This window comes from Pezoporus occidentalis, unplaced genomic scaffold (genome assembly GCF_034315485.1).
Source record: "Pezoporus occidentalis ecotype Australia unplaced genomic scaffold, CSIRO_AGI_Poc_V1 ctg25, whole genome shotgun sequence".
Lineage (NCBI taxonomy): Eukaryota > Metazoa > Chordata > Aves > Psittaciformes > Psittacidae > Pezoporus > Pezoporus occidentalis.
The window spans coordinates 7170887-7193595 of NW_026914394.1; the positions used below are offsets into that span (position 1 = coordinate 7170887).

General features: G+C 41.5%; 1 protein-coding gene across 20 annotated transcripts in view; it reads left to right on the plus strand.

Moving 5' to 3' along the window:
- Positions 1-22709, plus strand: part of FGGY (FGGY carbohydrate kinase domain containing) — a 448818-nt gene that overhangs the window by 415318 nt on the left and 10791 nt on the right. For 19 of the 20 annotated variants that reach the window (XR_009965693.1, XR_009965694.1, XM_062623156.1 and 16 more), the window contains 2 exons: positions 1383-1503; positions 4515-4609. Coding sequence is in view for 18 of the 20 variants with exons in the window: in XM_062623156.1 (XP_062479140.1) it covers positions 1383-1503; positions 4515-4609 (216 nt within the window). In the remaining 2 variants the exon portion in view is untranslated. Of the gene's footprint in view, positions 1-1382; positions 1504-4514; positions 4610-22709 lie in introns of those variants that run through there. The other variant, XM_062623159.1, reaches the window with a different exon arrangement.

A 22709-nucleotide genomic window follows, 5' to 3' on the forward strand; every position in this document is an offset into this window, starting at 1 on the left:
TTAGTCAGCTGCTGTTGCGGCTGCTGAAGTTCCTCCTAACCGCTTGCCTGAGAAACCAAAACATATTCGAAGGCCTCTCCAGAATGGTGCCAGTCATTCATAGTGAATGTCTCCAGTCTGATGGAACTCTGCTCGCTTCAATTTCCAGTAGTTTTATTTGAAGAGGGGTTTATTGCAGGCTGCAGACCTTGTAATGAACCTGCAGCGTAGCATAAAGAAAACTTAGGTGACGGTTGGTGAAGACTTTGAGCAGATCATGTTTTGTAGGGAACCTCCCTATGAAGAGTCAGCCTGGGCAAAGTTTTGGCTGGAATTTGGCGTGTTGTCAAGTCTGAGCTTCAGAATTAACTTCCAAGGTATTATAAAGAGCTGGGAATCAGTTTTGGGCAAACAGTTTGTCAAAGAAATGGAAAATGTTCTTGCAAGAGGAAAGGGGGAGAAGGTTGACTTGGGTGAGTAGTTGGAGGCAAGGAAAGCAAACAGAAAGAGGAAAGATTGGTTTAAAATGGTGAAGCATTTGCTTTCATCATTCACAGAGCGGAACAGGGAGCTGCTCTAATTTGGGTTTCTCAGAATGGGGACTGTAAATGAGAAGTTTAAAAATATGCCTGCATTTTAGATGTTTCAATTAATCCAGACATAAAATGGAACATTTTATTTTGCATAGGGCAAAGGCCAAGAGAAATAGTAAAGCCAAGACAAAATTCCTCAGGTTTTCCTTTTTTTGCTGAAAAGACAGAAAATACAAGGTTCTATTTGCTCCTTTTTTTGTTCTGTTTTCTTATTTGGCCTCAGCCTCAGAATCTCTTTACCAAAAGTTATTTTCAGATACTGTTATCCCAAGTAAATAGAAGGTTTTGGTGGGGATGTCTTTGCCAGACAGGTTTTAGTTTTGGATCTGGAAATGTTTTCCCTACTCAGCTGTACTTGGTCAAAACAGCTGCTTATCACTGCCATCAGCTCTTCCTGGTGCCTGTTCCTCTGTCTTCTCATCATCCCTTCTCGTAATCCCTTATAAACCCAAAGGCTTCAGCTTTGTCAGTACTTCCCTGCAAGCCCCATTTCCCTGTGTTACTGTGTACTGCTAAGCCTCCACTCCCTCAGCCAGCCCCGGGATGTTTCCTGCAATGTGTTGTGCCCATGTATTTCCCAGTTCTTTGTGCCATCCGTTTCATTTTTCTCCTTAATTTCAATGCCTGTTCCTGGCTGGAAGCTAGACAGATTCCATAGCCTTGGAGTCCCGTTCCCAGTCCCCTGGTTACTGGTAGGGGCAGTTAATAGTATCATTCTTTATAGCAAATTGAGCTGTAAGATCTGTTCCCGTGGCTGCTCTCCTGTGCTCATCTGGTTTCTTTTTTGTGTTTTTTTCCCCCTTTTTGAAGTTAGGAACAAGACATATTTTGGAAACTATGCAGGCTGCAGGGCATCGTATCAACACACTGTTCCTGTGTGGTGGGCTGAGCAAGAACCCTCTCTTTGTGCAGATGCATGCTGACATTACTGGTAAGTTAGAGGGAGAGGAGTGTAAACTATTTTAGGTGGCTAAATACTTTGTCTTTGGAAAAATAAAGACTTCTCTTTCTATAGAAGTGTATTTAGCTGGTTGGCCAAGAAGTATGCACTGAAATGTTTTTCGCAATCAGATTTATAAAAGATAATCTGAATTTTCTATAGAAATGATTCCATTCAGTCATATTTCAGGATTTTAGATGAGAATAATGCCCATTACATTTTGTAAGCATGTTTTGCCTAACTTGTGTTTTATTAAAGCCTCCTTTAGCTTCATCCTATTTGAATTCCTTTGGAACTCTGACAGTTCCTGCTCTTGCGGGGCATTGTATCCATTCTGTAGAACAATTCTTTTCCAGATTGCTTCCATGTCTGTATTATTAATAGGGTTTCAGCCACAATTCCTGGATTCTTGCTCCTGCATGGTGCTGCATTTGGATTTGTAGGATAACTGATGGGTGGAAGCTCTGGGTATGTGGTTCATCACAAGAAGTCTCAGGCTTGGTCTCCCTTAAGCCTGTGCGTGTTGGACATCCCAGCACACCTGGGAGCCAGTTGAATATAGTTTTAAAAATGTGGAAAAAATAACAAAATTTAGTGTAAAGGACTTCAAAGCACCTTTGAATGATGTGTGCTTTGGGTATATGTCAAATTCAGACCACTTGAGCTGTCATGAATAAAGTTGAAGGCTGAGATTTGGAGCATTAGGGCTGGAGATCTGACTTGTCCTAACATCAAACCACACTTCATAACCTTGATGCAGGAGGGAAGATGAAAATACACTTTATGTACTTACCTGAGATGAAAACAGAAATGGAGAAGCAAAAAGCATAATGCCTGTTGACCTTAAAATTCACTAAATGCATTGTGAGCAAAGTGACACTTTGGGTTTGTGAGAAACAGTGTTGTCGAGTCTGTGCCTTTCCCTGCGGAACTCAACCGGTTTAGGTGAATTTCAGCTACGTGTTGAGTTGGGATGCTGGCTCACGATGCGTGAAATAAAAGATCTGTGAAAAGGTATTCTGATTAAAATGTAATCAGAAGTTCTTTGACTGTAACTAATGGCCAAGTACGATTCAGTACAAAAAGGCCTTTTTGCAGTCTGGAGTTCTCCCCCATTTGTAAAATCAGTGACTGACAAGGGATGTCAGAGTTCATCTAACTGAAATGCTCTTGGTTATGTTGAACTCATTAGAGCCTATCAGATAAAATAACTAACATTCCAGGATCAATCCCCCATTCTTCCCCCCAAAGAAAAAAAACTGAATATATTATTGTTAGCAGCAAATGCCCATGACTCAGCCATGCAGACATCCAATAGATCATTTCGCAGGGCACTTAAAAAGTATCTTGATCTTTTTGTTTGCCCCGTAAGAATTCTGTATTCATTCTGATGATGCAGGAAATGTGCAGCAAATTTTAGAGCACGCTGGAAATTGCTTACTGCCTCAATGCCTGGCAGCCAGCCACCGAGCTCTTAGCTTCAGTTTAAGATTGTTCTCTTCCAATCTGACCCAGGTCCTGAGCTGTGCTCTGTCTGAACTGGAGGAATGCTCAGGTGACTGATCTTCCACTCGTGTTTTTAAGGTGGATTTGTTCGGTCACAAAAATTGAAGGGGTGCTGTAATTCCACTAGTTCACTGTTAATAGTCATTCCAGCAATCAAACAACAAGGTCTCTCCATATCCACTTTCTTTCCCCATCACTTTGCCTGTGCCAACTGCAGGAAGAAAAGGCATGAAGACCCTTGCGGCACCTATATGTTCCTCACTGGAAGATGGTTGTAAAGAGCTTTACACTGGTGGAACACTGCAAAGTTAGCGTCATGTACCTGAATGCTTGGGGTGCAAAGTGAATATGCTTTTTATCAATATTTGTTTCTTGTATTAATAATTTTACTTCTCATTTTGAAAAGTGTGATGTGCCTTTTCCTCTGTAGAAGTTGCTTGTGGGCCACTTTAGATCTTCCTCCAGATTTCAGCTCCTTCTGATCTTAGAGCTGGCTCTCAGGAGCAGCATTTTTAGGGCCATAATATCATTAAGGCTATTCACTCCCCCCGTCGCTGTGTTTACATCCTCATTCACTGCATGAAATTATCTCTGATGGAAATTCAGACACATGCCAAACACTGGAGGAATGTTACATTTTTTGGCTTAGTGAGACTAAGCATCTAAAGTACAGCTAGAAAAGTATTTAGACTTCTGCTATTGGTTTAGCTTTCTAAGGAGAATTATGAAAGTTCATTAAGAAATGATTTTTATTTGATTAGGCTTTTTCCTGCTGTTTTTACACCAGTAATACAGGGCTTAGAAAGCACTGTGTGAACCAAAGGGAAGCATGTTCATGATAGTACCCCTGGGCGATGAAACAATAATTTTTAATGGTACTTCAGAATATATAGTGAGTTTGTTTGTTTGTTTTCCCAGTGTTTTAATCTTGTTTTCCAGCACAATTTGGGAGACAAGATTTCTCTTCTTATTTCATACACAGCTTGTGAGAGTTCACTCGTCGTATTTTCATGGCTTCCAGCAAAACCAGGCTGCCTTGCTTGGCTATATATTTAGAAAACAAACAGAAACAATCTGGTTTTTTTTGTTCCTTGCAAAAGAAACAAACAGAATACCGCCCTGTTTTCCCCTCGAGCTCCATTTTTAATAGGCACGTGGGTTTGGAGGGTGTGGGTAAACAGGTTTATACCAAGCCCTCTGAGATAAATAGCTAATGTCAAAGATCTGGGGGATTGTTCTTTGTATGCTTCATGTTCTGCCTAAGTATGTTGCTGAAATTGCTTTCTTTAAAGTCTGCATTTTTCTTGGAGCCTGGAACGCCAGAGCAGAGGTTTACATTAATCTATATGGGCTGTAGCTCCAAATGGAGGATGCGAACATGGTTTTCAAGTCCTTTTGATTCCTTTTTTCTTTGTCTTTGCTTTAATTACTTACTGTGCTGTTAGTATATTACTGCTATATTCTTCCTAACAGAGGCCTGTTTTTTTCTTGTACAGGCAAGCCTGTTGTCCTGTCCAAAGAAGTGGAGTCTGTTTTGGTGGGTGCTGCTATTCTTGGAGCCTGTGCTTCTGGGGATTTTGCATCTATACAGGTATGCAGTACCTGATTATTATTTTTTCCCCTAGTTTTAGTGTGTTTTTCACTTTGACATTTGGCACCATTCACAGACTTTAATTCAAGTGGAAAAGTTTGTACCTTCTGCACAGCTAGACAGGAGCCAACATCGCTTTCTCTCTACCCTCTTTTTAACTCTGTATGTTATATAGGTGTGTTGAAGGTTCATTTGTCTTTTGACTGTGGGGACATGCAGGTAAAAGCTGCTGTGTATGAAGTTAGGCCATGCAGATTTACAGACAAAAAGGAAATTTGGCAGGGCTCTGATCCTGCAAGAAGGTCACACTTTCAACTTGGTTATATTTGTCCTACTTTGCTTTCTTCATGCTGAGGGATGTTAAACCTAAGAAACAACATAGCACTATTTATGCAGTAAAAAATGACACACCTATGCTTCATCTTGTCCATAGTGAATGCAGAGTTAATAATGAGAATGGAATTTCATGTTTATTCATGTTATTTCAGTGCATTAACAGTTGCAAAAGTAGCAGTAAGGCTTTTATGTTTAGTGGATCAGCCAGAGCATGACTTAGCTGCATTTATATAAACAACAATAGGATAGCCAAACCCAAGGAAGGGTCTGAATGCCCCAAATCCAATCTGTTTTCCCATCTAGTAATTGCACTAGAATGAGACATGTCCTTTCCTCATGCTACACAGGGACACTAAACAGTACACAGCATTCAGTTGGACACAGTTACTTGTCAGGATGGTCCCTGGATACAATTTTCTCTATAACACAGATACTTGTAGGTGAAATTGTGCACAAAAAACTTATCTGAATGTATTTTCTGAATAGGGAGAGCAGCTTCTCAACCTTGTTCACTCGGTGCAGTTCCACTGGAGTCAATGAACAGCTCAACAGAAGCTGAGGGACTGGGCCTTGTTTGACATTGTTCCAAATGGGAAATTTCCAAATGTGAATATTCTACAGTGCTGCTTAGGTTAGCAGGAAGAACAGTTTCCTTTCATGGTAATTTTGCCATAAAAATTAATCCCATTGCAACAAATATATAATGCAATATATGTATAGCTGTATTTAATAATTTTCCTGCTTGCAAGCAGAACTTGTTTTGATAACTGGAATTTCAGTAGCAACTTTTGATGACAGGACTTCATATTTAATTCTTACTCTCTGTTCATCTTCTGCCTTCAAATACAGAGTTACTTCATTCCAAGTTTAAAATGTTTTCCACTACTATGCAATAACTGAACATCTCAAACCTGATTTTATTGTCTGCCTTCACAGCCATTAGAAAAATCTAATGCTGTGACATTTGCTGTGATGTGTTTTTATAGAATTCTGGTGTGTTCATTACCTTCAGTTTTTAACTCTGCCCTTCCCTATAGCAGTGTTTCAGAAGCATATCCAGTGTCAGAACAGATATGTATATTTTATACATACATACATACAAATATATGTCAGTCTCCCTAGCACACTCAAACAGAAATCTTGTTCAGTGACACTGGATCCTTTGAACCAGCCTCCTCACAGACTTTTTAATTTGAAAAGTGTTTGCCCTTTTACTGTTAAGATATGTCAGGATGTCGCTGCCTCTTTGGTTATCAGAATGGGTTTGGGTTGTCGTAAGTACAGGTTAGGAAGGTCTTCCTGGAGTAAACTTCCCCTAAGGGCTTACTTGTGACTATAGGGAGCTGGACTGCATGACTTTTTATACTCCCTTCTCATTCCTGATTGAATCAAGTAAGTTAATACCAGTACATGAATAAAAAGTACAAATCGCAATCCAGTCCCTCAGCACTCCATAAGGAGTCTGGTTTTCCAAATGCAGTCTCTGCCTTTTTCAGTGCTTCAGCAGCTATTTGTGTAAGGTCTGGTTCCAAAGGTTTTGCTAGTCAGCAGGAGAGTTTCCTATTGTTTCGCTGAGTTACAGGTCAAGCCCGTGGGCTTCCCTGGGATGTCTCTGAAACAGAACAGGGGGAAGTAGTCTGGAAACTACTGCTATTATACATCCCACTGGGCATTTGTAGCATGTTTCTTTCCATCGTACTGCCTGTGGTGATCACTGGGAGCCAGGTGAGGCCCTGAATCCTATTCAGGATGCCGCAACACATCTGGCAGTGTGAAGAAACCACCCACTAAAGGGTTTTAGCTTAGTGTGTGTTCAGACAATTGTCGTTAGAGAGGTTCCCCCTATGGCAATATCAGTTGTATCATGCAGAAAATAGGTTAGATTATGTAAAAATAAAGAATTCAGCTACATGGAATCAAGAAACAAGAAAGTGAATGCATGGCTTTTGGGGGTGGGGAGGCATAAATGCATATGTAGCACTGCAGTTCAATGGCCTTCTCTTCCATTTATTTTTCTGCTAACATATCCTCCAAACCAAACCTCTCTTCGAGGTGCTGCTGCAAGCATTCAGCATTATTGTAGTCTTTGGAAATAATAGAGGTTATTACCTATCCTCTAATAGACGGTTTGTGCTTAATTATTGTGCTGTCCAAAGCTCTTTGTTTGCTCAGTCTAATAGTAAAGGAGAAAATTGTGGGTTTTTTTTAACCAATAACCTCTTACCTTATGTCTTTGGTTGTTTGAAGGGGAATTTTTACCGTATTTGTCCCAGTGATTGGTCACATTTCTGAGAATGATCTTTGGTCATTTCTGCTCAATGTTAAAATCAAAATGCTTCAAAGCTGTCTGGTTTTCATGGGTTGGCTGATCTTCATTTTCTAAAACTCAAGTATCTTTAAGACAACTTGGAAATAGCACCCAAAGCCAGGATCCCTCCAAATCACTTTTGATAATCTTAGTTCAGCTTTAACGTGCTCTGCTGGAAGGACAAAGGGACTGGTTGCTGAACAGACACGTGAAACCCACTTGTGAAAAGCAACAGCAGGGAACTCAACTGCAAGGGAATCTTGTATGGAAGTAGGTGCATGTGTGCTATGTAGTAATGATGTGCACAGTGAGTGATGCTTCAGGGTGAGCTGGTTCGCATGCTAAATGTGATGCCTTGGGGAGGTAGCATGAATTACATGGTAGAGTTGACCTGCTTGTGCATTCTGTCAGAGTAGGGGTTTGGGGCATGGGGCAACCAAGTCAGAGCCAGTGTTCCAGTCTGCTCTTCACTCAGAAATTTGGGCACATGACAAGGTCCTCAAAATCTACCAGGACATTGCTTTCAATAGAGGAAGACCCAGCTCTATGGGTCATCTAGGGAAGACGCAACACTATGGTAACCTTATATAATAATTAGAGTTAGGCTTTATTTAGCTTAACAATTAAGAAATGCATTACAATTGGATCATATTTCCTTATGGGTAAAGTATGTGGCTGTGGGGATTGCTGTTACTCTCATACTGCTGTATTATCCTGATGCTTAGTCCTGTGGCATTCCATCACCAGGATTTGGCTTGCTTACCTACATATCATTGTATGATGAACCTCATCAAAAGTGTTTGTGAGACAACAGGATTCTCAGCCTTCACTTTCTTGGGCAGTTGGTCATAGTGGTTGGAACCAGTAAAGAGCTTTTCCTCCATTCTTTGGTATCAATAAGTTTCAACTCACAAAGAAACAAGCATCAGTGTACCTCCAATCTTTTTTCTCTTTCTGTACTACAGCAATGACTGTTCGCAGGATGCAGCATTTAGTTCTAATTCTTAATTTTCATATCTTGTTAATCATATTTTGAGTGATTCATGGAGCAAAGGTTTTCATGCTTTCTACTGGCCACATCTGTATTAGTACCAAAATTCTCAAAGCAGCATTGGAAATGAAGGTTATGGCAAAAAGGTACCAAAAACCTGGCTTTGGTACACACAGGTTAATTTTCAGGATTCTAGTGTGGGTTTAAAGGCTCAAGCCCCTTGAAGCTGCAATTTCATCTTTAGGTATTTCTATCAAGGAAAGATTTATAACCTCCATCTCTCATGCCTGGTCACCATATGTTGTTGCTTCAAAGAATGTTGACTTCCCTATTTTCCTCTTCATTTACTCTCCCCGCATTTTTCTCCTCTGTGGTAAAACTGGATTAAAACAATTGCTCTATCCAAAAACCAAAAAGAACGTTCAGTGTGGTGAGTTCATCTCCATTCCAACATTCGGTTTAGTCTTTAGAATCAGTGGAAAGGGGAGAAAGTCTGGATTTCTTCTTGCACTTTGGGTTATCTTTATTTGCCTCTACAAATGTTACACCTTTTAAGTGGTTTTGTTGCATCTCGATTGCTGTGCTGGTGAGTGTAACACAGCCTGGCTGGGTCACAGAAGACACTGCTCTGTAAAGCAGAATGCCATAGGGCTTTTTGAAATATATACTGTATTATAGGGATTTGGATTTTTGACATACATGCTGCAGAGAATGAAATCACCTTAACATTGCTGGCTTTGATGGGTCAATTGATTGGCTCTAGCCATTCCTTTCATGCTGAGCAGCAGGATCGTGGTTTTCCATGCGATTGTTTCTGTAGTAAAAATATAGTTTCCGGTTTCGCGAGCCAGCAATTCCTTCTCAGGAAAAATGTTCAATAAATAAATGTCAAAGTTTCCAGTATATCCTCGTTACTCTGCCTCACTGGTACATAATTGAAAATGGGAAGAAGGTGCTGTTTGATTTGGCAGCCATCCAGCTCTTTTTTTGATGGATAGCCTACTCTTTGGGACAAAGCCCTACACCAGGGAACAGCGTTATTACCTTATAAAATCCTGCAGCCCACTCACTACTCCTTAATTGCATATTAAAGCAATTAATAAAATTACCTGTATGAAACCAGATTTATTTCAGGTTTGATATCTTAATGTGGGTCATTGTTACTGGTCAGTATGGAGGAGAAGAAACTTTGTATGATTTACTAGAACACATTATACTTTTAACTTTCTGTGATCATTTTTGGTGTAAAACATTGAAGTAGAACTTAGAGTCTACATAGTTCCAAGAGTTTTCTGATCTAAAATTGGCTTTTAAGGTAGGTGTAGCCTTGTCTTTGTTAGTTTTGGTTGTTATGCAATTTAGGGGTATATCCTGCAAAAAGATGGGGGGGGGGGGGAAGCTTTTTAATTGTTTTTGTAGAGCAGATTGAAGGTACCTAAAAATGAGCTGGATTCTACATAAAGAGGTGTTAGGTAATTACCTAATGTGGATTAGCTGAATTATTTAGCAGCAGTAGCAGTTGAACAAGTGAAATACCCCTTAGGTACACTTCACATCCCTGGAAGCTGCCCTGGAAGCTGCCCTAGAAGCTGTGTGGATCATGGTCTCCTGGTTCACATTCAGGATAACAGGCACAGAGTCTGTAACTATGAGGGAGATACATAGATATATTGCAGAAAGGGTTTGAAGTTGTGACGGTGCAAAGGAAATGATTCACTGTACTGAAGGAACTCGGAGGAGGTTTTTTTTGTGCACTGCTTGGTTATGCTTAAGGTAATGGACATCTGCTCTCAGTTGTCTAAGGAAGTTGTTGGGTGGTTTACCAAAAAGGAGAAAATCAAGTGACAAAACCCACTGATAACACAGGTTTTAAAAGGCTCAGCCAGGAAGACCATGCAGTCTGCAGTGTATTCAGCTCTCAACAATGAACATGTTACAGACTACCATGAAGGTAAAGAACACAACAGTTAGTCCACAACCTTGGTAATGGCCCAACTGGCAGTTGTGTATAGACAGCATTTCATAAGAACACCCATAAATTGTACTGGGGCACATTCAACAGTTTTGCTGACAGAACTGGAAGGGATGAGGCTATTTCCCTTTCTGGATCAGGCATAATTTTGTTCCACTTATTTCAATGGACATGCTTCAGTGGATGGTCTGATCCTCTATTCCTCTTCCAAAGCATTACCTGTCAGGTCCTGGATTGAAATTAATACAAGCGTCGTGTTCATTTCCATATTTTCAAAAGCAAGAACCAAGTGAAAGATCAGGGAGGAGATAGTTTTTTTTCTTAGAAATGGTAATAACTTGGGAAATCAAAAGAGGAAATAAAACAACTTCTCCCGCTTGAGTTAGGGAATGTTGCCTTCCCTCGTCTCATTAAAACTGTAAAGCACTCTTGGTTTTGAGGAGGCTGAATTAGTAATTAAGTGCTATAATCAACTTGTGTAAACATCATAGTGAAGGAGAGCAGCAAATTCATCATTTCGTTGGCTTGCCTCACCCAATTAATGCACCTTTTAGTAAAGGCCTTCCTGTTGGGATAGGGAGTTTTTCCTCCTGTTGCCTTAATCAGAGGATTTTGGAAAGGCAGAGGAAGGAGATGGTTGTTCTTAGGCACCGTGCTGTTCACAAGGAGTGTGTTGCAATGCTGTGATCTTGCCTTCCTTTCTTCAAAAGCTCCAAATCTGTACATGTAGAGTTTGAGCCCAAGGTTTAGTGGAGACCAGCCTTGCGCAAGGCTGTTGGCTGGGAATGGCCTCTTATCTAAGTGAGTTTTCAAACAGTTCCTTCCTGGATTGTATATGATCAGCCTTATTGACAGGACCTGTGCTCCATAAAATAAATACTTTATATTTCAGTGCACAGTTTCTGTATCTACTGTTAGAGACAGTATTCTAGTGGTGAAAAGAGCTGAATCCTCACAGTCCATTCATTTCTTGTTCTCTCCCTCATGCCTGGCAGCAAAGCTATTAGGGGATGTCATGGGCAGTTTGTGATGTGGGCTTTACTGCTTGCTGAAAACCAATCTGTTTTCCACATAAGCAGCTAAGATGTTTGATGGCTGTGGAGTATATTTACAGCCAACCAGGCCTGGACTCGAAGCAGTGGCTCAGCAGTACAAGAACTCTATCCCTTTACCTCTTTCCTTGGTGTTTTCACACTGCAATACATCTTTGCTTAATTGAAAGCTGGGGATTTTTCCCCCTTGTGTAATAAATTTAGATTCAAAATGGCATGCATGAAACCACCGAGATACTGGCAATGCCTCTGGCTTTTGTATAGAGTCAGCTGCCTTCTTACCAGAAATCTTTAGAGAAATATAGATGAGAGAGAAAAATTAAAAGGCAGTGATTTGATGGCCACTGTCCAGTTCCTTGTGGCCTGGTGTTTATGGTACAAAGAGTGCCTTTTTAGTTAGCATATTTTGGCCTTACTGTCAGAAGTTTCTGCAGTAAGGGTAAAAAGCAGATGAATCACAACTACTCTTTTGCCCTAAGGATGATCCTTCTGTATTAAAGCTGAAAAATATAAATGCTTGTCTGTCTCTGCCAAGCGCAGAATGAGCTTTCAATCAGGTTGAGAGTGGGATTCTTTATTTTTTTATCCATTTTCCAAGCCACAATAAATATACAGAAGCATTTCTACTTTCTTTCAGCTGACTTCAGTGGGCAGTGTTTCCATGTGGTTGGAGATCCTCTCTTGGTGGGAGTTAAATCACACATAGAGAGTCAAACAGCTGAGATGTGGCTGGAGCTGATAGCACGATGCTTTCACAAAAGTGCTAAGAAAAGTACCCTCTGTCTTGTTGCTGTTTACTGACATGTGATACTGGTTGACATCTGTTGCCCTTCTCATTTGAGGACTGTTTGCTTTACTAACTTTAACATTTCCACATTGCTATGCTGTTGAAGTGCAGATACACAAATCTCCTTGGAGTCCCCAAGGTCCTCTTATGAGAAGCAGAGCTGCCATCATTTGGTATCATCCCGCTGGCTGCCTTTTATATTGGAGTTGAGAGAAGTAGCTCTGCTGCTGTTAAATGTTCTTGGTGGAGTGCAATGTCTAATGCTATATGTTGTCATACATTTGATGTATTATCAGATCAGTACGTGCTGCACAATAGTGTTTGGTTCATTGTCACATTACATGATTTGTAGTTGGTTTATATCACTTGAAATTATTACAGGTAAAAACTTGTCTGGGAAAATGTCAAAGTTTGTTGTAGCAGGTCATATAGCTACTGAAATGACAGATGATCTTAGTCCATAATCATAATCCAGAATTCTCAGTTAATGTAAATCAGCATTGCTCCAGGATTTCAGAGGAGTGACACCAGTTTACTCCAGTGCCCTGATCCAATCAAGCACTTAGGTACATCATCTCACTTTCAAGTAGGCAAGGAGCTCAGCTGAAGATAAGCAGGACTGCCCATGTGCTGAAGTACTTTACTGGATGGGAGCCCAAACAGGAATCTGACACACAGCTCACTGGTAGATGACACATCTTGAAATGATAAAGGCTATTAGGGCTCTTGCAATTGGGTCATATTATTACCCATTCAGAAACCAGTTGAGGATGCTGTAGGTAATAGGATACAAAGGCGGTGTCTTTTGTTAAGTGCTGGCCTTCTGTGGAAACTTAGCATGCTCCATTTTAAATGTCATCCAGTCCACAAATGTTCAGATTTGGAATTGCTCAGTAACTCTTTCATGACAAGGAAAGGCAGCTGCAGCAACTCAGTGTAATAGATTGGCCATAACAGAACTCCCCATTTATAATAGCTGAGTATTTGGCACAGAAGTACTAACGTTGGAGTCATTATTATTACAATCTCAGAAATGCAGTACTTAGAGATGTGGCCATTTTACTTTTAGAAAAGTAGGTGGTTTAAGGAAATACCACACTAATGAAATGGAATGAAACATGGCCTTTTATTTGGACATCAGTGGAAGGAGACAGGGCACTGTGTCTTGGGATATCAATGTGGCTTTGCAGTTTATTAGTTCTGTCTGAGAGTGGTGCTAAAGATTTTATGACTTATTTTTCACATTTACAAGGCTGGACTGAAGAGGTAATGAAGACCTCTCAGCTGCTCAGATGATGAAAGAAATCTATTTAATCCTCTGTCTTTATGCTGAAGGTGTAGCTGGCTTTGCACATTGGCAGAGCTCCACTGACCTCACCTGAGTTCTCTATCTTGCGTGCACAGACCCGATTACCCTGTTAGAAGCAGCCATATGTATATAAATATAATCTCTTCTGTCTGTAGACTTAACACATATATTGTCACGTCTTTTAGCTTTTAATAAACTCACATCAGCTGATGTTGGCAAAGAAGAAGATTTAAGTGTTTTGTTAATCTGCAAAGTCGAGACTCTTACTAAACCAGTGGTATTCTTCTCATCTGTCGGTAAGGCCAAGACCTGGCAAGCAGGAGAAATATGAAGCCTAGAATAGTTCAGGTTGTGCTGCTGCAGATTCTTGTGACCAACCATGAAATGACCACGATGGGGTTTGTCTGAGGAGAGGTACAATTAGTTTATTTTGTTCTTTTCAAGCAGACTAAGAATAAGATCAGTTTAATAATATCACAGCTTTACAGCTCTTCTAGCTTGCTGGCCCTGTCTGTTCTTGAGGAAAACCATAAATATGAGCAAACCATAAATGTGTCTTCATAATAGATGGATACTTTCTTTAAGATGTACTGTGATCCATTGCCTTTCTATTTTAAGGACAGATTTTACCCACAAACTCAGAGACATAGCTGAAGTCATTTGGACCTTGAGACTCCCCTTCTGTCCCGGCGGTTTAAGCAGGGAAAAGTGTGATAGCAATATTTTATAGGAAGGATGAGTAGAAAGCTGAATACCATGGATCCTTTGTAACTGTCAGGAGCCAGAAAGGTCCTTCTCAGAGTGTGTCTTGTTTAAATGATGTCCGGGATGTCACATAAGTTAAAGTCTCTGTGCCCTCACCTCTTCAGCAGCTGAGCAGAGCAACCTTCAAGTTATGCACTGAAGAATTGGAAACTCAATCTGGCTACATTGTGAGATTAATTTTCCATCTGGGATTTGCACTCTTGCTATGTCAGCCCAGAGGATCAGACTGTTCTGTGGCAGAGCACAAGCATGCAGAGTCGCAGCTTTAGCTGTCTGAAATGCTGGAGGGTTTTCCACAGTAAATGTTTTCAAGGACATTAAGATCACTTCGTTGTGGGATTTGATGCCAGTAGTTCCCACTACTAGAACATACTTTTGCCACCCTGTGTGTTGCCCTTTCTCCTAAAGAGGTCCAAGAGGGGTTTGCTTCTCAAAATTTGCCCTATCTGTATAGTTTAACAAGACTAGTGTTTCCTGTCTGGGTGTTTTCAATATGTTTCATTTTATCGTGGATAACAGTAAAGAAATTTTCTTCATTTTGCTCATGTAATCACGGATCTGAAATAGTAGAGGGGATATCCCGTAAACCTTTATTTGTTTTATTTGCATACTGGCAATCCTCAGCATCCAACTTCCAACTCTCATTCTCCTTTCTTTGTTCAGCTAAGCCATAGGTTCTTGTTTCCCTGGCTTCTTAAATGTAGATGTAAAACAACCTTTCCCACCCCTGCTTTGCTGTCTTGTTTTGAAGCAACTTTTCACACCCACAGTGCTGAAACATTTCTGCGGCACAGTTTGGTGCTAGAAATTGGACAGTGACATGCACAGAGAATCCACATGAAATCGTGTCATGCCTGTGTTCTGGTTTTATTGGGACAAGTGTCCACATAATGATCAGCGAGCCCATAATTGTCACTTTTGAGGAAAGGCAAACCACCAAGTGGGCATGGAAAAGCAGAAGCTGCAGATTTTTGTACAAAGATACTCCTCCAGATGGGGACTGAAAAACACCAGTACACCACAGATAATGAGAACCGCTGTGCCCATATCTTGCTGTGCCTTGTAGACATGTATAAGCAGCACAACTGAGTTAAACTGTCTGTTTTCACAAGTGCAGTTTTCAGCTAAGAATAACTTATAGGGATGTACTTAATGTGTAGCTGCTTTCCCTGGAGCTTGGGGCTGCTTTCCCTGGAGCATGACTAGCCTTCAGTACACGGATACATTTTGACCCATGTGGGGCCAGTTTGTGTGAGCACCTGCTCTGTGTTGCTGGTTTCTGCACAGCTTCCTGATAGTCCTTTACAGGTAGAAATCTTAGGGAGGAGTGTGGGCCTGGAAGCGCTGATGGGAGCACATTGTTTTGCCAAGGGATGGAGTAAAGGGATGTGGCAATGCACTCCTTGCTAAGCAGACTGAGGGGTGGTTAGATCTAACCATGGCACCTCTTTTGGAGCTTTTGGAAGCACAGGGGACCCTCCAAGGGAAAACACTCTGGAAAATAAACCAACTTCTTATCAGCAGTTTTAACTCTTAAGAGTATCTGCATGTCAATAATACATAGAGAGGGCTGTACCGTCACCCGACCCAACCTCTCTTCCCAAAACCATGGGGTGGAGGATGATAATGTGTTGCATTTGGAAGGTTCCTTCTTTGGTGAGCCTTGTAGCTCAGAACTGAGTTAAGCACCTTGGACATATTCAGCAAAATATTGCTGAGGGTAATAGCCATGTATCAGACTCCTTTGCTTTCAGGATGTCTGGTAAGGCTCGATTTTTGCCTAATTTTCCCAGACTAATGTCTTCCTATCTGTTGTCACAAAATCACTCTTTTCTGTGAAGCAGTTTAGGCACAGAATCCTGTATCTTTACCCTAGGCTGAGGGAAGCAGTGCTTAAGTGCCTTACAGCAGATAAACCGGACACGTGTTAGCCTCTATGTTGGAAGCTGGCACTTAGCTTAGGTGAAAGAGATGAGTAATGGCGCTAAAGATGCTAAGCTGTTTGAAGCCCTTCTGATAAATGGGGTCTTCTTGTGATGAGCTATCCTCACTTTCTTCGACTGGTTGGTATAAAAGCTTTGTGTATACAAGCACATTACTCATTATTTACTGGTTGTGGTTGTAAGGTTGTTTAATTTTGCAATAGTCCCATCTAAGGGATGATTCTTGCATTGCATGAAAGGCAGACTAAGCAAGCTTTGCTTTCCATTTGCTTTGTGTAACTTTGTCCCTGGGGAAGCACTGGATAGTCAGCACACTTGCCATAAGACACAAAATGCCAAACTTCCAGCTTTCTGGACATGGAAGTTGCACTCATCCCAGAGGACAACCAGGCATGGGAAGTGAATAAAGGAAACATGATAAAGAAGATAGGTGTGGAGGAGAATGGGGCTTTTCTTTTTTGGCACTAGATCCCCAGTATCCCCACCATTTCCCTCTCCCTAATCCCACTCTGTTGCTGTTTATTCTTTCCTCTTGTATTCTTGCCACCTTATTGTTTGTGCCTCTCTTGTTTGGTTTGGTTTGGTTTTCCACTTCATTTGTCATCTGTTGATTTTCCTATTGTTCCCTTCCTTCTTCCCTTCCTTTTGCCCTTCCTTCTTACCTTTTCCTTTCCCCTTCCTCTTCTATTTTTCCTCTCTCTTTCCCTAATCTTTCCATGTCTCAGTCCCTTACCTGTGTCCTACATAACAATAACCAAAGAGGAAGGGATGGCTGGTGTCTCATTCAGTGCTGATCCCTCAGGTCCACTCTCAAGGCTTATAAAACTTCAGGAAACCATTGAGGTGCATCCTCTGGTTTTATGGGTACAGCACTGATGGGGCTGTGCCGGTGTTCTTGAGCTGGAAGAGGAAAGATTTATGATGGCACTGATCACAGTGCTAAAATAAACTGCCCTTCCTCAGCCAGAGGAATAAGAGTTTGTAAATGACAGTGTTTTGTACATAAAATGAAGGACACTGGCTAAGGGAGCCAGCTGCCTAGGTTAGCTGTTCAGGATCTGAAAATGGCAAGCCTTTAAGAGCAAAGAGCCTGAAGAAGTCATTTATGTTAGAACAAACTCTGTCATGAGTCATTTGACTTCTTTTTCTCTTAGATACATAGTTTATGTCTGAGGCCTTCTAAGGCCTGAGTAACATCTGATACTCTTTAGGCTGAGCTGGCTCTAATAGGAGTAGGATCCTGCTTCCAGTTACAGTGTACCACTTAGAACTCTATTTAATTTGAGTCTTGTGTTTACAGGCTGTAACTATTACTTATTTGTCATTTTTATGGTAATAGAAAAGATTGTCTGTGATTCAGCCCTAGCCATGCTGTTGAATAGGTCTGTGTCCTCAGCAGCAGCAGCAGAGATGAAGTGGCCTGAGAGGGGCTTCTCCTTTTTGCCTCATTCATTTTTCTCATGCAGGTCTCTTGCCATCCCTCCCAACCACTAACTCAGTCCACTAATACCAGCAGAGCATCGCTCCACCTTTCTCACATGGTTTGCATTAGAGCTGTATGTAGTGGTTCTTCCCTCCTACCAACACCAAAGTGTATGCTCCTGAAAAACACAGCCTCACCTCTTTTGCCATTTCTCTTTTCTTGGTCCTCTCCCTTTCCTTCATCTCCTCCTTTCTGCTCCCAGGTTTTTGGTTAATACTTCTGGTCCAAAACTAGTTAATTGTAGGTAGAAGATAGGATGCAGTCTTGGTCACTGCTTGTGCCCAGGCCTATACAGACCTGAAAGAGGAAAGAGAAACACAAAGGTCAGGAAAGCTTTGTCCCACTCCAGAGCTTGCAGGGAAGGTGCTCAGCGCCCCACTGTTAGAAGTGACTGCACCTTAATGAAGCAGCAGGACTCGTGTTCCCTCTAGTGGCTAATTACACGGGATCCGTTTCACAGGAGCGTTTCGTTTTGCTGCCTTTGCACTTCTCTGCCTGCTTATCCTCTCATCCACATTTTTGGCTATGTTTTGTAACTCCCCCATTTCTCCCAATGGTGATATTTGCGGATGTTTAGATTGTGACTTCAGAAAGGAGGGAAACCTACTATGCATAGATACTACCTTATATCTGCGACACAGCAGCAGGATTTAGGCTTGGAGGGAGTTTTGTGCCTCTTCCACCCATGCATGCTGTATTTTTCCCGTAGCATTAGCAGCAAGGGTTAAGAAAGAAGGGCTTTTCTTTGTTAAGCAGCATGCCTGTTCCTATTATAACTCCTCAAGTATGAACAGATAGGAATGTCCAGAACTGTTAGGCACCTCAAATCTGCAGGCTTGTTTAATGTTCTTGAGATAAGAGCTGGATTGCCTGGCTTTACAGATCAAACAAATACCACATAAAATGTAGTGTAGTATTTCTTAGTGATAGAGGGGGAAAAAAGCCTTATTTGCCAATGTAGTTCTTATTAGCAGCCTGGTAATGGGACACACTCTGTCATCAGCAGTACTGGTTCAAATCTAACATAAACTGCTGTAGTATTGAGTTCTTCTGAGTTTACTTTGGTATAAATAAAAGCAGAATTTTGCACTGAGAAAACAGGATATGTTACCTAACCCAAGAGTCAGAGCACAGGAGTTTATTCCCAGCTTTGCCACTGCCTCTGTCTGTGACTTTGGGCAAGTTGTTTAACTTTGTTCTTCATCCAGCTGGTTTGTGAAGCAGATCTAGTGATGTCTGAGTACCTCAGAGGCTGCTTTTATACTTATGGTAAAGGAGCTAGAACGCAAAGTGCAAGAAAAATCTCTGCTGATGCCAGTGGTGTTGCTCTGGTGGACTAAAATAAGTCAGAGTGGAAAGGCCAGCAGACTGACAACTCAGTTGCACATAACTGGAATGTCTTTTGACTTCTGAATGGGAAAAAACAACATCTGACTTTAGAACTGAAGCCAGTTTATGATGTGTGGTAATTTGCATTGCCATGTATATAATATGAAAGCTGTCCTGTGCAGTATGACCTGACTACAGCTCTGAAGTTTACATCAATGTTTAATATCTACAGCATTCATCACTTTTAAAGCTTGTGTTATACAGTTACAATGAAACACACTTTCATACGCAGAATTCCTGGTTTTAGAAAATATTTGGGCAGGAACAGGAGACCACATCCCTTAAAGCACAAATTCACTCACGGTTTGTATTGGCAATCCCTTAGGAACAACAGAGGCTAATTCAGGATCAGTGTTTTCATTCACAGGCTTGTAGCTTCAGACATCTAACGCTGTATCTAACACAACTGAGAGACTGGGCAGTCTTTTTGCTCATGTGTGGAGCCTTCTAAACTGGAGTTGTAGGCACTTGCTGGAGACTGCTGAAAATCAGCTGTTCTGCTTTTTTGACTGCAGTGGGATCAGAATTAGCAGGAACAACAGATGCGCCTTGCATTGCCGAGCATTTTGTGATTTGCATCTGAAAGTGGTTTGTGACAGGTCAGTAACCCGATGACTGTAATGTAAAACATTCCACAGGATAAGGCCTCCTGGATAGAAGTGTATCCTTTTCCTTGCATGTCTGGGTTGTATTTTTTTAAATTGAGTTACTGAGCTGTCCAATGGTCACATTCCTTCTACTCCTGTAAAAATGAAATGACTGACAGCTTCCCAGTTGCACATGGTCCTCCTGTTTGTTGGAAGAGGAGGGGGCAGGATAGGACCCTACCACATTTTTGATGTATTATATAGAGAGAATTGTATTATATAGAGAGAATAAAGATTGTGGAGCATAAGAAATTAGTTGGATCTCTTGCTAATCCAGGCTGGGTTTATATAGATCTCCACAAATTATTCTAATACCAATAACCACACCAGAGCAGAACAATGGGTAAGTGTGCTTAGAAAAGTTGTATAGTAAAAATAAGACTTTCATCGGATAAAAGTAAGTTAATTCCCCTCCTCCCATTCTAGACTTGTCACAGGCAAAGAAATACCTTTGAGCAAAACCTAGCTTTTTTGTTTTGGATTTGCCATATTAAGCAATTTCCAAAGTACAAAATTGCTGCTAATGGAAAAGCGAAACAAATCTGGGATTTGGAGCTAGGGGAGTATTCGTGCAAGTAATTAGCTGGTACAAAAGGAGCATTCATCTTGAAATGACAGATAAGTGCTAAGGACAGGATTGAAACTGTAAATATGTTAGCACTTTAAGCGAGAGCACAGCTTCAGCACTTGTTAGACTCATCAGCTGCTGTAAACAATATGGATCTTTGAAATGATCTCTGCTGAGATCTCAACACATTGGATAATGATAGAGTTGTTCATTTTTGCTTCTTCTGTTTTGTTTTTCCTTTCAGAAAGTACTTTCTGCAAAGAATAGGCCTGTGCTGCTGCCAGCACACACACTTCTCTTTCTCCATGAGCAGACCCAGCGAGGGCTGCAGGGTCCCTGTGGGGAGTAAAGAACAAGCCTGCAGAGCTGGGCTCTGCCTTTCCCGATTTATGCATGAGCGAGGAACAGTATGTACAGCTGCAGTACAACTTTCCTCTCATGGCTGTGCCTCTACCCAAGCCTAGGAAAGGCTCTTTGAGGTCACCCAGGCTCAGTTCACAGTTAGAACGCTTCTTCAAGTATAAATTTAAGAGGCGAGCTGTTCAGGTGGTGGTAGCAGTTTCTCTTGCGTAGCTTTGCAAAGGGTTAACAGGGAGTGAGCTGTAACAATGGAGGGTTTCATGGTGTGAAAACTGCATGCAATAGAAATTAATCTGAAACCAATAAATCCCCTTTGCAAAGGACACTATAAAAAGCTTGCATGCCACGAGAACTCGCAAACGCTGACCTCGCCGAGGTTCTGATTGGTGACCTACAAGTGAAAAGCTCCATGAGCCATTTGAGTCTCTGCTATTCATCTCTTCTCTCAGCTTGCTGTCTTTAAATAAAAAGGACAGATCCTCAGCAGCAGGAATTGGCTCAGTTCTTAGGATCAGCTGAGTTGTGAAGCACAAAGTGGTTTTCCTTCAGTTGGGTCCTACGTTGGCTAGGTTTCCTTAAGTGTTTGATGTTAATCTAGTGTTGTTATTGATTCCCATGAAATGTATGTGAAACTGAGGTGCTGAAGGCTTGTGTGACTTTTCCAAGATCAAAATTTGGGAGTCGAGGTATCCGATCCGACTGCCCTCCTTACAGTCACTGAAGTTGTGCTGGAAAGAGCTTTCCCCCACAGGCACTTAAGGAGCAATGTGTTAGACATTTCTCATGGAGTGAAGGGGCAAGGTTTGCTTGGAAATAGGAGCCACAAGGTGCAGATCACTGGGGGCTTCTTAAAAAATGGGTGATAAGATGGGACAGCAAAGTAGGGATGGCGACTGGCTGGGTGTTGTGAGAACCTTCTGGAGGGGTTCAGTTTGTTTGTCTGGAGATAAAAAGGAGAGCTTATACACAAGCTCACCAGCCCTCCCACCCAGCCAAAACGTGGAGGTGGGAAGGTGGAGTGTGTCTTGTGTGCTCTTCTCTGCAAGATCTCAGCTTTAAAGATAACCCCTGGGGCAGGACGGTGCTATATTAGATCTTGGGCTGTGAGCCAGCCAAACTCTGTTACCGCTTGCTGACTGACTCACATGTTGACTGCACTTTGAATTCAGACTGGGGTGTTTGCAGACAGAACCAGCCATTGTTTTGGGCACAGTCAATTATAAAATGTGCTCCTTTTCTGTTTGCCAAATGAATACAAATGCTTTCTTAGAAGATCTCCTAAGGAGGAAGATGCCTTGGGTACCTTGAACAATTCCTGCTGGCAGTGCTGGGTTTAGATATGCTCATTAAAAGAGGTTATGTAGTATTGCCATAACCAAAGGCTTTTCTATGGCTCTGGGGCAGGTGGGCATTAATAGCCCTTGGGTTTGGTTTTGTATAGAAACACGTCAGGCCAGACAGATAACTAGAACAGTGAGGAGTGTAACTTTTGACGTTCACCAGCAAGAATAGTTTCTTCCCAATGAGTTTGTGTATGTTGGTGCCTACAGGTTTTTCTGTGTAATAACCCTGTAATTGTAATACACAGAGAGGTTGTGCAAGATAGAGAGGTTCCTATTTACAGAGAGGTTTTAATGCTAGAAAACTGGATTTACCATTTCCTAATGGTCTTCAAGAGATACAAGCCAAACATTTTAGGAGCAAGGGGATCAGAACACCTATTCTGAAGTGACTGTTACAGTTTCCTCACATAAATCTCTCTGAATTCTGTGTCTACAGGTATTCCATAGTTCCGGTTGAGCACCTTTGGCTACAGACTGGCTGACCCATCTGTCAGAGCAGGCTTCCCAGGTTTTTAAGGAATCAAGGGCTTTCCAAACTTTTGTAGCAATAAATATCCAGTATTTAAACTGCTTTTAAGGAACAGCACTCTTCTTAGAGGACAGTTTTAATGGCACAAGAGCAAATGGGAGCAGTAACTCCTCATCCCTGTCTGCCTCTGCTTTTCAGACCTAAACAAAACAGGACAATATCATCAGCTGGTTACAGAATCATCATATCACAGGATAGTTTGAGTTGGAAGGGACCTTTAAAGGTCATCTTGTCCACCCCTCTGCAATGACCACAGTGCCTTGCTTCAGCTCTCACCCAGTTTAGTCACTTGCAGCCTCTAATTTGGGAAAGAAAGAT